Source organism: Tiliqua scincoides, chromosome 12 (genome assembly GCF_035046505.1).
Source record: "Tiliqua scincoides isolate rTilSci1 chromosome 12, rTilSci1.hap2, whole genome shotgun sequence".
NCBI classification, from domain to species: Eukaryota; Metazoa; Chordata; class Lepidosauria; order Squamata; family Scincidae; genus Tiliqua; species Tiliqua scincoides.
Window position 1 is genome coordinate 5,881,042 of NC_089832.1, and position 13,547 is coordinate 5,894,588.

Sequence of the window (13,547 nt, forward strand, 5' to 3'; positions counted from 1 at the left end):
AATCTAATAACAAATAATTTGATTTATTAATAATTATCAATTAATAATAATCAGAGTCCTGTACTCCCGAGGCAGCAGGAGGCCTTCGATATAGTATGTGCATGTAGACCCTAAGCCATTTTCAACCACTGTGCCAATGCACACTGGTGTGTCACAAATGGTCTGCAGGTGTGTCGCTGGAGTTTGGGGGAGGGTTATTTATTAGTAAGGCCATTGGGGGATGTGAGCTCCCCACCATCAGCATGGTGTGCCTAGTCAATTGTGAAAAAACAGATGGTGTGCCTGGACAATTTTAGTACCTCGTCAGTGTGCCTTGAGACAAAAAAGTTTGAAAATCACTGGTGTAGACACTTGCTAGACTCTTCCTAGAAACGGAATTCAAGGATTGTTCCTCCAAACCTCAAAACTTCCAGGGTACCCAGAAGGCTGGAGCGCAGTTAGAGGCTTTCAGGCCAGACAAAAGGCTGCAACTGGGTTCACATGTGATCTATGGCATGCCAATTACTAAAGAAAATTGGAAAATTTGGCATTTTAACTTGGGGGTACAAAGATACCACAAGTTAGTATTCCAGCTAATGATTTTCTTCTGCAAATTGGGTAAGAGTGCTTACACAGTTTATTCTTAATGCGTCAAAAACTTTTCATGACCCACCAAACATCAGCTCGCGACTCACTGGTGGGTCCCAACCCACAGTCTGGGAAACACCAAGTTAGATGGTCCAGTTAGGTGGACCAAGGGTCTGACTCAGGAAAAGTCACATTTTGCATACATTTTGCTGCATGGTGCCCAATTTTTGTACACAACAAGGCAGCCATCTAAGTAAATGGACAAGGATCATCTCTTACCTGTGCTAACACTGCTCGTTGCAAAGCTGGAGTGCAAGGGCTGGAGCTACTGCCAGAGCCCAACCTTCCGTGTGCGGGAGTATCACGCCCAAGGACGGCTGCCCAGTTGACATCGGCTTGGATACTGTCACTCTTCTTCCTCTGGCTCTCAGGCTGGAAACAAACCAAGAGAAACTCAGTTCTGAAATGGCTAAGAGGATATAATGGAAGAATAACCCTCCTTTGGAATGGGTTGCCACATCTATGACAAGATGACCTGTACCTTGTCAGTAAGATGATAGGCTGGGATTCATTCTACTTGCAGCAGAATGAACTGAAACACTCTGGCTTTGGGACAAACAAATGAGAACATAATAGCTCTGCTGGATCAGACTCAAAGTTCATCTTGCTTCTGACAGTGGCCTCCAGGAAGCTCTGGGACATCCACAAGCAGGAGAGGGAAGGCACAGTATTGTCCCACCATTGCTCTCCCACAGCTGGAATTCAGAGGCTTAATGCCCTCCTGCCTGTGCTGGAGGAGATTGACAGTGAACCAACCCTAGAAGAACTTCACGTGGCCTTGGACTCCCTTGCCTTTGGCAAGGCACCTGGAAAAGACAGCATCCCTGCTGAAGTCCTAAAGTGCTGCAAAGAGATCATCATCACTGAGCTGCATGAAATCCTTTGTCTCTGCTGGAGAGAAGGTGGAGTACCTCAAGACATGAGGGATGCAAACATCATCACGCTGTACAAGAACAAAGGCGACAGGGGTGACTGCAACAACTACCGTGGCATCTCTCTCCTTAGCGTTGTAGGAAAGTTGTTTGCCCGAGTTGCACTAAAGAGGCTCCAGGTACTTGCAGAGAGCGTTTATCCAGAATCACAGTGCGGATTCCGAGCCAACAGGTCCACCACTGATATGGTATTCTCCCTTAGACAACTGCAGGAGAAATGCAGGGAACAACGACAGCCACTCTTTATAGTCTTCATAGATCTCACGAAGGCTTTCGACCTGGTCAGCAGGGATGGCCTCTTCAAGATTCTCCCCAAGATTGGATGTCCACCCAGGCTCCTCAGCATCATCAGATCCTTCCACAAGGACATGAAGGGCGCTGTTGTCTTTGATGGCTCCACATCACACCCCTTTGACATCCGAAGCGGCGTGAAGCAGGGCTGTGTTCTTGCACCAACCTTGTTTGGGATCTTCTTCGCTGTCCTGCTGAAGCAGGCCTTTGGAACTACAACAGAAGGCATCTATCTCCGGACCAGATCAGATGGAAAGCTCTTCAACCTCTCCAGACTGAGAGCAAAGTCCAAAGTCCAGCTGAAATGTCTGCGTGACTTCCTCTTTGCCGACGATGCAGCTATCACTACCCACTCTGCCAAAGATCTCCAGCAGCTCATGGATCGTTTTAGCAAGGCCTGCCAAGATTTTGGACTGACAATCAGCCTGAAGAAAACACAGGTCATGGTTCAGGATGTGGACTCACCTCCCTGCATTACAATCTCTACGCATGAACTGGAGGTTGTCCATGACTTTGTGTACCTTGGCTCAACGATCTCCGACACTCTTTCTCTCGATACCGTGCTAAACAAACGCATCGGTAAAGCAGCTACCACGGTTTCCAGACTCACAAAGAGAGTCTGGTCCAACAAGAAGCTGACGGAACATACCAAGATCCAGGTCTACAGAGCTTGCGTCCTGAGTACACTTCTGTACTGCAGCGAGTCATGGACTCTTCACTCACAACAGGAGAGGAAACTGAATGCTTTCCACATGCGCTGCCTCCAACGTATTCTCGGCATCACCTGGCAGGACAAAGTTCCAAACAACACAGTCCTGGAACGTGCTGGAATCCCTAGCATGTTTGCACTACTGAAACAGAGACGCCTGCATTGGCTCGGTCATGTCGTGAGAATGGATGATGGCCGGATCCCAAACGATCTCCTCTATGGAGAACTCGTGCAAGGAAAGCGCCCTGCAGGTAGACCACAGCTGCGATACAAGGACATCTGCAAGAGGGATCTGAAGGCCTTAGGAGTGGACCTCAACAAGTGGGAAACCCTGGCCTCTGAGCGGCCCGCTTGGAGGCAGGCTGTGCAACATGGCCTTTCCCAGTTTGAAGAGACACTTGGCCAACAGTCTGAGGCTAAGAGGCAAAGAAGGAAGGCCCATAGCCAGGGAGACAGGCCAGGGACAGACTGCACTTGCTCCCAGTGTGGAAGGGATTGTCACTCCCGAATCGGCCTTTTCAGCCACACTAGACGCTGTTCCAGAACCACCTTTCAGAGCGCGATACCATAGTCTTTCGAGACTGAAGGTTGCGAACTATAAAATGCCCAGAACCTGGAGGTAGCATGTGGTGCCTAGATTTGTCCTCCATGAATTTGTCCAATTCCCTTTTAAAGCCATCCAAGCTCATGGCTATCACCATACACCATAATTCATACAGAATTATGTACTGTATGAAGATGTACCTTCTTTGGCACACCCTAAATCTTCCAGTATCTTCACTAGAAGAACCTGTTTCTAATGTTGTTAGAGAAGGAAGAGATTTCCCACACTGCATAATTTTATGTCTCAGTAATGTCCTTCCTTGATCACCCTTTTTTTTTCTAAGCTAAAAAGTCTCAAACAGACTTTCCTTGTAAGCTCCAGACCCCTGATCCTTTTGGTGCTGAACTGTCTATTTTGATCTGGTTATCACATTTGGAGGCTTGGTTCTGGTTCAGGGTCACCAAGATATCTGGGTACACTTCAGGCTAACTAATCTTTGGATTCAGATTTGGTTTGACTTCTTCAGTGGGTGCATGTAAAGAATCTTGTAGTAAATTTCCTCTGAAAGAGAACCACATCTTTTTCAGCACTTCCAGGCTGCCGTATGTTCTGCCAAGCAGACATGGCAACTGCTTCCTTGTTAATAGAACACCAGGGGATTGACCTAAATGACAACTGCCTCAATAATTATTATTTCACTGGGGGGAAAGGGTTCGACAGTCTGGTCTCTGTGATTCCAGAACAACCAACAACACCACCAAAATATCAACATGACGCCAACAGGATTAAAGAAATGGGGCAACCAAGGCTGAGGAATCACAGTGTGGTGTCAGGATCACTCAAGACACCATCAGTACTTGCAAAAGAAATTGTAGGTTTATGCCAGCCCCAATTTACTTCCTTTTAATGCCATATATTTCCTACTGAGACTCATTGCCTACAACTGCTAATGTCATGAATCCACAACAGTACATTTAGATTAAAATTTAACAGTAATGGCATGGACTGAATTCTACAATGCATTTTATTCCAGTACAAAGAGGTCTTTTATGAAATACATGCCAGAGACGCCGATGAATATCAGATTTGACATTCTGCTGTGTGTGTTTTACCCCTCAGGCAACAGAATTTTTTTAAAAAAGAGAAAGTTGAAGTGATGAAACCGAGTTTGCATTTTTCCTTCTTTCAGTGCCTAGAAGCAATGCAACCACCCAGCCAAGCCCCACTGAAGTTATTGAATCTTGCAGGGTGTTTCTACAGGGCTAGATCTGAGATTCTGGAGACCCCCTTGGTGAGAAACCACCAGTGCAGCCCCTTAACCAGAAAGAGACTAATATACCTTTTCTGGAAAACATATTGGCAACACCAAGTTCTGCATCTGTAGATTGCATTGTAAATCAATGGGACTTGCTCTCAGGCAAGTGCGCATAGGACTGCAGCCATGACTGGAATTGATGTGGGAGCCCCCCAGGTGATACCTGTACTTCTTGTTGGGAAAAGGGACACCAGACTGGGTTATCACCTGCCACTCAATCAAGAAGTGGGACTTCTAATTAGCAAAGGCTTTAAAGGCATTCCAAGAGAAGATCTCTCCCAGTTTTCTAAGCATACTGAAGTCTGAGACATAACTATAGAATGTGCAAGTAGGAATACTAGAAAAAGGGAAAAGTAACGCTCATAGCTTCAGGTTCTAACCAACGTTCCAGTACCAATGCAGCCCTGTGGTAGGGGAAAAATGTTCCCTTACCTGGGGGAGGCCTTTGTGACCACCACCCCCTTTTATAGGATGTAACACACACCCCACTGGTAAGGCTGCATCAGTGCTGTAAAGTTTGATAGGATTGGGCCCTCAAGGTAATAAAAGTAGGAACAATCAAGGAAATTCATATAACTAAAGAGTCTCTAGGGAGACAATATTATCTTGGTAGCGGAAGATCATAATCGCCAAGTCATCTCAATTCGAGAGCCAATGGGCATCCTTGGACTGCCCTTGGAGAGCAGAGTGTCTTCATTCCAAGAAAAACAAACTTTCCCAATAAGTATCAATGTTCCTTTCCATGCAGGCTGTGAAGAACCTTTCGCTTCTGTTTTTGCTTGAGGAAAGCCAGTGGTGGAAAAAGCTCCTGTCTCACAGGTGGACAGAACTGGTAGGATTTTATCCCAGAGAGCTGTTAAAGCCTTTGCTGACATAATAGTTAGCATAAATCCTACCTCTTCGTAAGTGCGAGGAGACAATCCACTCTAGAGGCCCTTCTTCCACCAACATTGGGGGAGGGGGGAAATTCCTTCCAACTTCCTTCCATTTCAGGACCCCCCTGTAGATACCAGTTTCATGGATACTGAAATTCACAGGGAAGGCCTCCAAGGACCTTCCAGATGCAACCAGAAGTCCCTTCCTGTCACATCTGGAAGATGAGGCACAGAGAGACCATGCACTGCCTTCCCATGTTTCAGAAGGCCTTTTAGACACATCCAGACACTTCCAGTTCATGCAGTGACCGGAAATTATTTCCAGTTGTGTCCCAGAGGGCCTGTGAGGCCCTTCAGCCACAGCCACAGCACCCACAGATACTGAAATCTGCCAATGCTGAACCTGGCCGTAAGGAGAGTCCACTTTATACATACCTAAAAGTCAGATCTAAACATTCTACACACATTAAGTGTGGCCAAGAAATAGGACCTCCTTTGGGTACCACCTAAGTCAGAAGTAATATATGCAGAACCAGGTGGCCAAAGTGGACCCCACCATGAACATTAGCAGACAACTACCCATGCAGGAAGTCACTGGAGATCCTGGTCCCTGTGCTGCCTGGGGCCAGGACCACAGGGAGCACCCCCCCAACTGCCATCCCCCTGCTGCACGGGGGCCTCCCCGGCTATCCGAAGGCCCCCAAATGTGGGCAGGGTGGTAGGGGTGTGTGTGAGGAAAATGGCATTGCCCCAAAGGTGTAGTACCCTGGGACATTTGCTCCTCTTGCCAGGGTAGGGAAAGCTATTATTGGTCAGTTCGTGTATTTTTATGGTGGTGCCTCATCTACAGAATGCCTCCTCAAAGAATCCTGCCTGGCACCAACCCGGAGGTCCTTTGGATGCCAGATGAGTATTTTTTATTTGTCCACAGCTCCAATAGGCACACTAGCTAATTTCAGTCAGCATTTCATGGCTCTGCTGGGTTTTATTATCCCATAATAGCTGCTGCTTCTGCTACTTGTTTTTATAGCATTTTACTGCTCATGTCACTTTGATTGTATAATTTTCATTTCTCTGACTGTGAAGTCAGACCCAATGAATTTCACAATACCTCTTTGGTTGTGCTGTTCGGTGGAAGCCGGGCCGGGGGGCTCAGGATCTTTGGGGGATCTTTATTCTTCTGCTTGTGATCATGTTGGAGAGAAAGTAGTTGTGTCTGATCTTTGGGAAGAGTCCGATGAAGCTTCTTTCCATGATGTGCTTCTTCAACCTTTTTCTACAGGGGGAAGGAAAGAGGAATGGTTGTGTGAAGGAGGAATAGTCAAGAACATATGAGCTTGATAGATTTATTATGAACATTTTAATCCTCGCCATCCTTCGTGGACTTCAGAGTGGGATACACAGTTCTCCATGCATCCCATTTTATTCTCACAACAGCCCTATAAAGTAGGCAAGGTTCAGAAAAGAGTGGCTAGCCCAAGTTATCTTACAAGGTAATCCTATGCAAGGATAATCAGAAGAAAGTCTCATTGTGTTCAATGGGGCCCTCTCACAGCAAAGTGTGTATAGGATTGTAACATAAGGGCACAATCCAATTCAACTTTCCAGCACAGATACAGCTGCAATTAAGCCCGAAGGTAAGGGAATAAACATTCCCTTACCTTGAGGAAGACTCCGAGACTGTCCTCCCACCTCAGGACGCATGCCCTGTTGCCACAACTACATCAGTGATGGAAAGTTGGATAGGATTGGGCCCTTAGTAACTTCATGGCGGACTGGAGATTTGAACTCCATTCTCTTTGCTCCTAATTTGACACGCTAGCCATCACGCCATGTTCTCTTTCAAAGAATCTGTGAAAGGCTTTGGCCAATGCCCTAGTCCATACACACAGCAGACCAGAATTCCTCTTTGCATGCTGGAGGAAGCCAGGGTCTTTCCGTCCCTCACAAATGCAAAACAACACGAGCTGGGTCCTCCCCTTGGGAGCTCAAAAGTACCAAATCCCATTTTGGAGTATTACCCCTCTTTTTGGAAGCAAAGAATCACACCAGGGCAGCAGCTCTCAAACTGTGCGTCACCATCTGATTTTGGGTGGGTCACCACTCAAACTCTGCCAAGCTTCTAGGTTGACAAGCTTTTGCATTTTTTTTTTAAATACAAAAAGCTCACGTCTGGTGTGTGTTTTCATCAGCAAGAACACAACACGACTGAGTCTGAAGCACTTTGCTCAGTGGTCTTTGGCCCTCTCTGGGATGAGTTGCATTGTGTTCTTGCTGGTGAAAAGCTGCTCTGTTCTGGTGGTGGGCTTTTCACATTTAAAAAAATGTGATAGCTTGGGAAAGTTTTGGCAGTGATGTGATGACCTCATCACGGGTTGCAATATCTGGGTTGCAAATATCTGAGCAGAAAATGGGTCACAGGGCTAGAAAGACTGAGGATCACTACAGTAGAGTTGACGCATACACTGGCTTCTTTACAGAGAACTTGCTTCACATCAAGGGGGTGACCAGGTTAGGCACACTGACCGAGAGCCCAAGGCCGTCAGAGAGTCAATGTGGCCAGGTTGACCCCTGGACCACTCCACCACTGGTGATAAAAGTGGCCAAAGCGTCTTCAGAGAGAAGGCAGGGAGTGCCATGGGGGCTGGGCAGAACTTCTTCCAAACACCCCCAGCACCTGCTTTTCATCGTTTTATGTGATGTAGGAGAAATTCAGCAGTTCTTTCACCATGGGGAGAGGCTCGCCAACCTGAGAAATCTAAAAACTGGCCCCCTAAGTGAAAAAACCACAGAGCTTTCTTCCATTGCAAAATTACTTCCACACCTGCTGGCTCTCCAGTCTCCTCGCCCCATCCACTTTGCACTGTTCTTCCTCAGCGCCTCTCCTGCCATCTTTATCTTTCTCAGTTTTGCTCGGAGCTGCCTTGATCTCTGGACATCTCCTGTCAGGATCCAGGTGCTTCCGAAGCTCTTCTCTCTTCTGGTGCTAAACACATACCAGGGAATAACACCTCTTATATTTCATCTCCAGTCATAAGAACATAAGCACAGCCCCGCTGGGTCAGGCCATAGGCCCATCTAATTCAGCTTCCTGTATCTCACAGCGGCCCACCAAATGCCCCAGGGAGCACACCAGATAACAAGAGACCTGCATCCTGGTGTCCTCCCTTGCATCTGACATAGCCCATTTCTAAAATCAGGTTCATATGCATCATGGCTTGCAACCTGTAATGGATTTTTCCTCCAGAAACTTGTCCAATCCCCTTTTAAAGTCGTCCAGGCCAGATGCCATCACCACATCCTGTGGCAAGGAGTTCCACAGACCAACCACACAGGCAAAGGCAGCCGGCTTATAAAAGGGGTTGCCGCAACATCACACTGCTGCCAGAGGCATAACTAGAAGCCTCAATGCCCAGGGCAGGGACATAATGATGCCATGTCATTGGGATGTCATTTTTCGGTTCTCCCTGGAGGAGGAGGTGCTGGTGGCTTCACACCCCTGTTCCGTAGCCTGTGGTGGCTCCCCTGAGATAAGAAACAGGGGATAAGGAAGAGCAGGTGCGAAGGTCACCAGCACCTCCTCCTCTGGGGTGGTGGTTGGCAACCTTCAGTCTCGAAAGACTATGGTAGAAGCCTACAGCACCCGGTATTCCCAGGCGGTCTCCCATCCAAGTACTAACCAGGCCTGACCCTGCTTAGCTTCCGAGATCAGACGAGATCCGGCATGTGCAGGGTAACCTGGAAATGACAGCTTTGTGCCTCCCCTTGGCATAGTGCTTGGGGCATATGCCTCTCAGGCTCTGGCTTAGTTGCCCTAGTTACACCTCTGCTATCAGAGATTCTGCACGAATGTGGATTCAAAATTGTGGGGGATCTTTAGCTTTGAAGTAAACAATGCTGGTACAGCTGGGGAGATTACTCTGCATAGGGTCCTTTGGAGAGAGCCTGCAGCATCGCCACCACAGTCTTTGGCCCTCACAATGTGGGCAAAGATGAGGTCCAGAACAGCATGAAGAGCTCGATGCCTGGACGGGCCCTCTTGCCCTTCCTTGCTTCCGACTGGCCCCAAATCGGGGCACTCCAGAAGCAACCAGTGGTGACACGACGACGCTACAATATCATCACATTACTGCTAACTGATGTGACATCACATCACAGTGGCATTATATAGCTGCCAACCTGCTTCCAGGTGCCTGCACACCTGGTATCATCAGGTGTACCTGCACACCAGGTACCTGCATTTTGTACCTGCACACCAGGTATCATCAACCAGAGGTCCACTACTGCCAGTAGGAGCCGCTGCTCCTCATCGTAAGCGGGGAAGGTGTCCTGTAGCTAAGGGAGTGACACCCGCTCAAAGTGTAAAAAGCCACCAGAAACGTGACTGGTAGTTTACAATAACTTCTCCTCACTTTCCAGCATAACGGGTGAACAGAACACCACTAGAGGCTATGGGACTATGGATTCTGCCATCACCACGGACTCAATCAAGAATGATTTGCCCTCGCACAGACAGTTGGTAAGGGGGAAAAATGCTTCCGCCAGCACCAGCTTTCTTCTTTGTAAAAGGAACCCGTGTGAGATGGGGGGAGGTAATCTGTACTGGGACCACAGCAGTGGGAAAGACTTAAAGCCCCCCCTACTGCAGTCTTGATCCAAGTGGTGTGATCCCCAGGACTGGCCCATCTATGAGGCCCATTGAAATGGTTGCCTCGGGCAGCAGATTTGTGTGTGTGGGTGGGTGCCCATCTCTGTTCACCTTCCTTGGATTGAAGAGGAAGAAGGGTAGAGAGAGGGAGAGGAAAGGTGAAGGAGAGGAGGAAGTTGAGCCAGAGCACTCGGGAGTGGGACAAACAGGGGCTGGCAAACCATCCAGTAAAGGTGGACAGCATTTGGGATTCCGTCTCAGGCATCAGGAGGTTTTGGGCCAGGCCTGGGTACCACATAGCTATTATGCACATTTAAAAACGCAGACACGCAGGTCCCAATCGCTCAACTGGCAACAATTTACTTTGGTGCAGTAGCAGGCCTGGGGGGGCAGGGAGTCCCAAGTGCTATGCCTGTGGGCCTCGTGGGGACGGCACCACCATGCCAGCCAAGCCACCTGCACTCCCACTTCTTCCCGCTGTGCCGCCTCCACCCACCCTCTGTTCCAGGGGTAGGCGAAACCCTGTGTGGCTTGCAGGAGCCCCAGGACACGCCAGAGTCCAGGTTCGTAACTGCTTCAGTGCTCAGGACCACCTCCTGCTTCAAGTTTTCTGCCCCTTTAAATGACTCCACGCTTTCTCCCTTGCCAGCTCATAAGCCTAGAACAACTCCCTCCTAAATAAACATATATGCATTATTAACAAAAACAGGAATCCCTTTATCACAGTCAAACAAATTGGTTGCAAATTCCTGAAATAGAGCTGTTGATACAGTTTGTGCTAAAACAAACAAACATGGCTTCCTTCCCTCTTGGAGAAGGATTCTTTTTTTTAAATGCACCACTGTAATGCAGTAAAACTAATTCCAAATCCAAAACCTACATCCTCCAACTTTTTCCTCTGCAGTTTTTGTTCTACGATCCTTTTTTGCCTCTCTTCCGAGAGCTGCTTCTTGTACTTTTCCTGGTCTTTCAGCAGGGCCTGCTGGCGCTGAGGATCCGAACGACATTTGTTCTCTTGCTGAAGCCTCAGGAATTCGCGGCGGAGGGTGGATTCGCCAGGGAGATTAACTATGGAGCTTAAAGAGAAAGGAAATATCTGTTTGACTAAACCATAGCATTAAGACTACACGGCAAACACAAACAGCCACTGGGGAAAGGCTTGCTGTCCCAGGTCCCCGACTCAGAACGTTCCAGTAAATCTCCCCAAAATCTCACTCCCCGTCCCTCCACACTCGGTATTTACAACCGTCTCTGTTTTAACAACACTTTGGAATCCAGGCAAAAGCTGATTATCGGCTTGTTTGCTGGAGACTTTACTTCTCCACTGCCTTCCCCAAACAAATTTTAGCATCTGTTCACACTTTATATTCAACAGCTAACAGTGAATGGGAACAAAAGAGGATTCGGATATATTTTCGGTTTGTATGGAAGCCCATCTGGTAGAGGAAAAACAAAAAGAAACCCCAGGCAGATGCTTCAAAGTTTAGCCAAGTTTTTGTCTCAAACCCTAGCAGTTGCGCTAAACAAAACATCCTGCATAATTTTATTTTATTTTTTTAAAGCCTCCTAAAATGTGAAATTCATAGCTTCTCATAGGCAAGTGAGAAACCTTTATTATCACTTGCTGGGACCACATAATTCTTTCTCCTTCTTTGGATGCCTGCTTTTATATATATATATATATATATATATATATATATATATATATATATGTATGTATGTATCTGTATCTGTATCTGTATGTGTATGTGTGTATATGTATACATATATGTATGTATGTATGTGTATATACATGTGTGTGTATGTGTGTGTATATACTTGTGTGTGTGTGTGTGTGTATACATACACACTTTTATAAATACTTTTATGGTTGGTTGGCAACTTTCAGTCTCAAAAGTCTATGCTATAAGGCTACAGCGCCAGGTATTCCCAGGCAGTCTCCCATCCAAGTACTAACCAGGACCGACCTTGCTTAGCTTCCAAGATCAGGCATGTGCAGGATAACAGTTGCTATACTTTTATACATACTCATATATTTTATATATAATCATATATACTTAAACATTATAAAATAAGAGAAGTGACAGGCAAAACGAAACAACAAACCACAACCAAAAACCTGAGCAAGAGGAATAAAACCATCGCAGCAAACCAAAAGCTTCTTTCAAGAGAATTTTTTTTTTTTTGCTGCATAGCCAAAGAGGGAGAGGAAATCTCGTCCTCAGGCAGAGCATCCCAAAGCTGGCATCAGAAACCAGTGGGAGATGTAGCAGCAGGACCAGCTGAAGGTGTCAGAGGCCATGCACAAAATGCTGCTTCCCTGGAAAAGAAAGAGGGGAAAACAGCAGAAGGGGAAGTGTAGAGGAGAAAAGAGGGGTGGGCTAGAGCACAGAGCACAGAGACACTTCCTCCTTTCCTGTTCTCCTTTTCAAACCCAAGGAATGGGAGGATCATTAGCAACAGGGAGGAGGAGAATGCCCTCCCACCAATCTGCCACCTAAGAGCCCAATCCTGTGCTCAGTGGCATGGCTTCATGCCACCGAGCACTGCCGCAAACGTGCCATAAGGCATGTTTGCGAGCCTCTCCGCCAGGCTCCCGCCCATGCTAGCCCAGCCCTGGTCTCCCAGACTGCTGAGCCGTGGCACGGTAAGCAGGGGCGGGGTGGGGAGGAGGCGTTCCAGGGAGGGGGGAGGCCAGCGGGGGTGGAGAGAGGGTAGGCGAGGCGTGATGCAGAGGCGTGCCAGGGGAGGGAGGGAAGTGGGTCCGTGGAGCTCTGTTCCACAAGATACAAGGTACTCATGGAGGGCTCAGCGCCCTACACAAGCGCCTTTACTTTGCAGGGCTGCTTACCTTACCTAGGGGAAGGGGACAAAAGTCCCCTTCTCCCAAAGTGCCTCCCGCGGTAGCCCAGGGCGTGCAGGATCCAGCGGCAGCCGTTCTCGGTGCCACTGAGCCTGGGCGCCCCGGGCAGCTCAGGATTGGGCTGCCCGGCAAGTATCTCAGTAGGCCTCCTGGATGAACCAAGCTTGTGTAGGCCACGCTTGCCTGAAGATCTTAACAGATGGGCACACTCATATGGTGGTCCTTTAGATATCCTGGCGCTCAAGGCTGGTAAGAAGGCTTGGCATCATACTGCAGCTGCCAACGACCCTCAAAAGGGGAAATTGCTAGCACAGGTTTGAGGAGACCCACAGCAGGATGGGGGGTTTATATTGGGACAAAGGGACTTAAATCCCCTTTCTCTGCTGAAGCCTCCCAAATCCACCTGCCCCACCCCTGCTGGATACAGCACACCTGTTTCTGGCACAGCTGCACCAGCAAGGGGGGGGGCGGGTAATGGGACTGGGCTCTGAGTCAGACTATTGATCTAACTAGGACAGTAACTTCTACAGAAAGTAGCACCAGCTCTCCGGGGTTTCAGAGAGGCCTATCTTGAGATGCCAGGGATTGAACCAGGGACACTGCACATGTGCTGTGCCACTGAGCTACAACCTTTCCCACTGTGTAACAGACCCCACACTGCTCCAGTAAAATTGGTAGGAAGGATTCCTTTGGCTTGGGCAAACAATGTCGTCCCTTCTTCCCCTGGCACCATATAGCCTGGC

The 13,547-nt window shown here is 48.0% G+C and overlaps 1 protein-coding gene and 1 pseudogene across 2 annotated transcripts in view; both read right to left on the reverse strand.

Moving 5' to 3' along the window:
* NRK (Nik related kinase) overlaps positions 1–13,547 on the reverse strand; it is a 126,408-nt gene that overhangs the window by 61,641 nt on the left and 51,220 nt on the right. For both annotated transcript variants that reach the window (XM_066640015.1, XM_066640014.1), the window contains exons 12-15: positions 10,822–11,017; positions 8,118–8,279; positions 6,405–6,569; positions 847–999 (exon numbers count right to left, since the gene is read on the reverse strand). In XM_066640015.1, coding sequence (XP_066496112.1) covers positions 847–999; positions 6,405–6,569; positions 8,118–8,279; positions 10,822–11,017 — 676 coding nt within the window. The remainder of the gene's footprint in view (positions 1–846; positions 1,000–6,404; positions 6,570–8,117; positions 8,280–10,821; positions 11,018–13,547) is intronic.
* On the reverse strand, positions 8,925–9,042 carry LOC136663407 (5S ribosomal RNA; annotated as a pseudogene).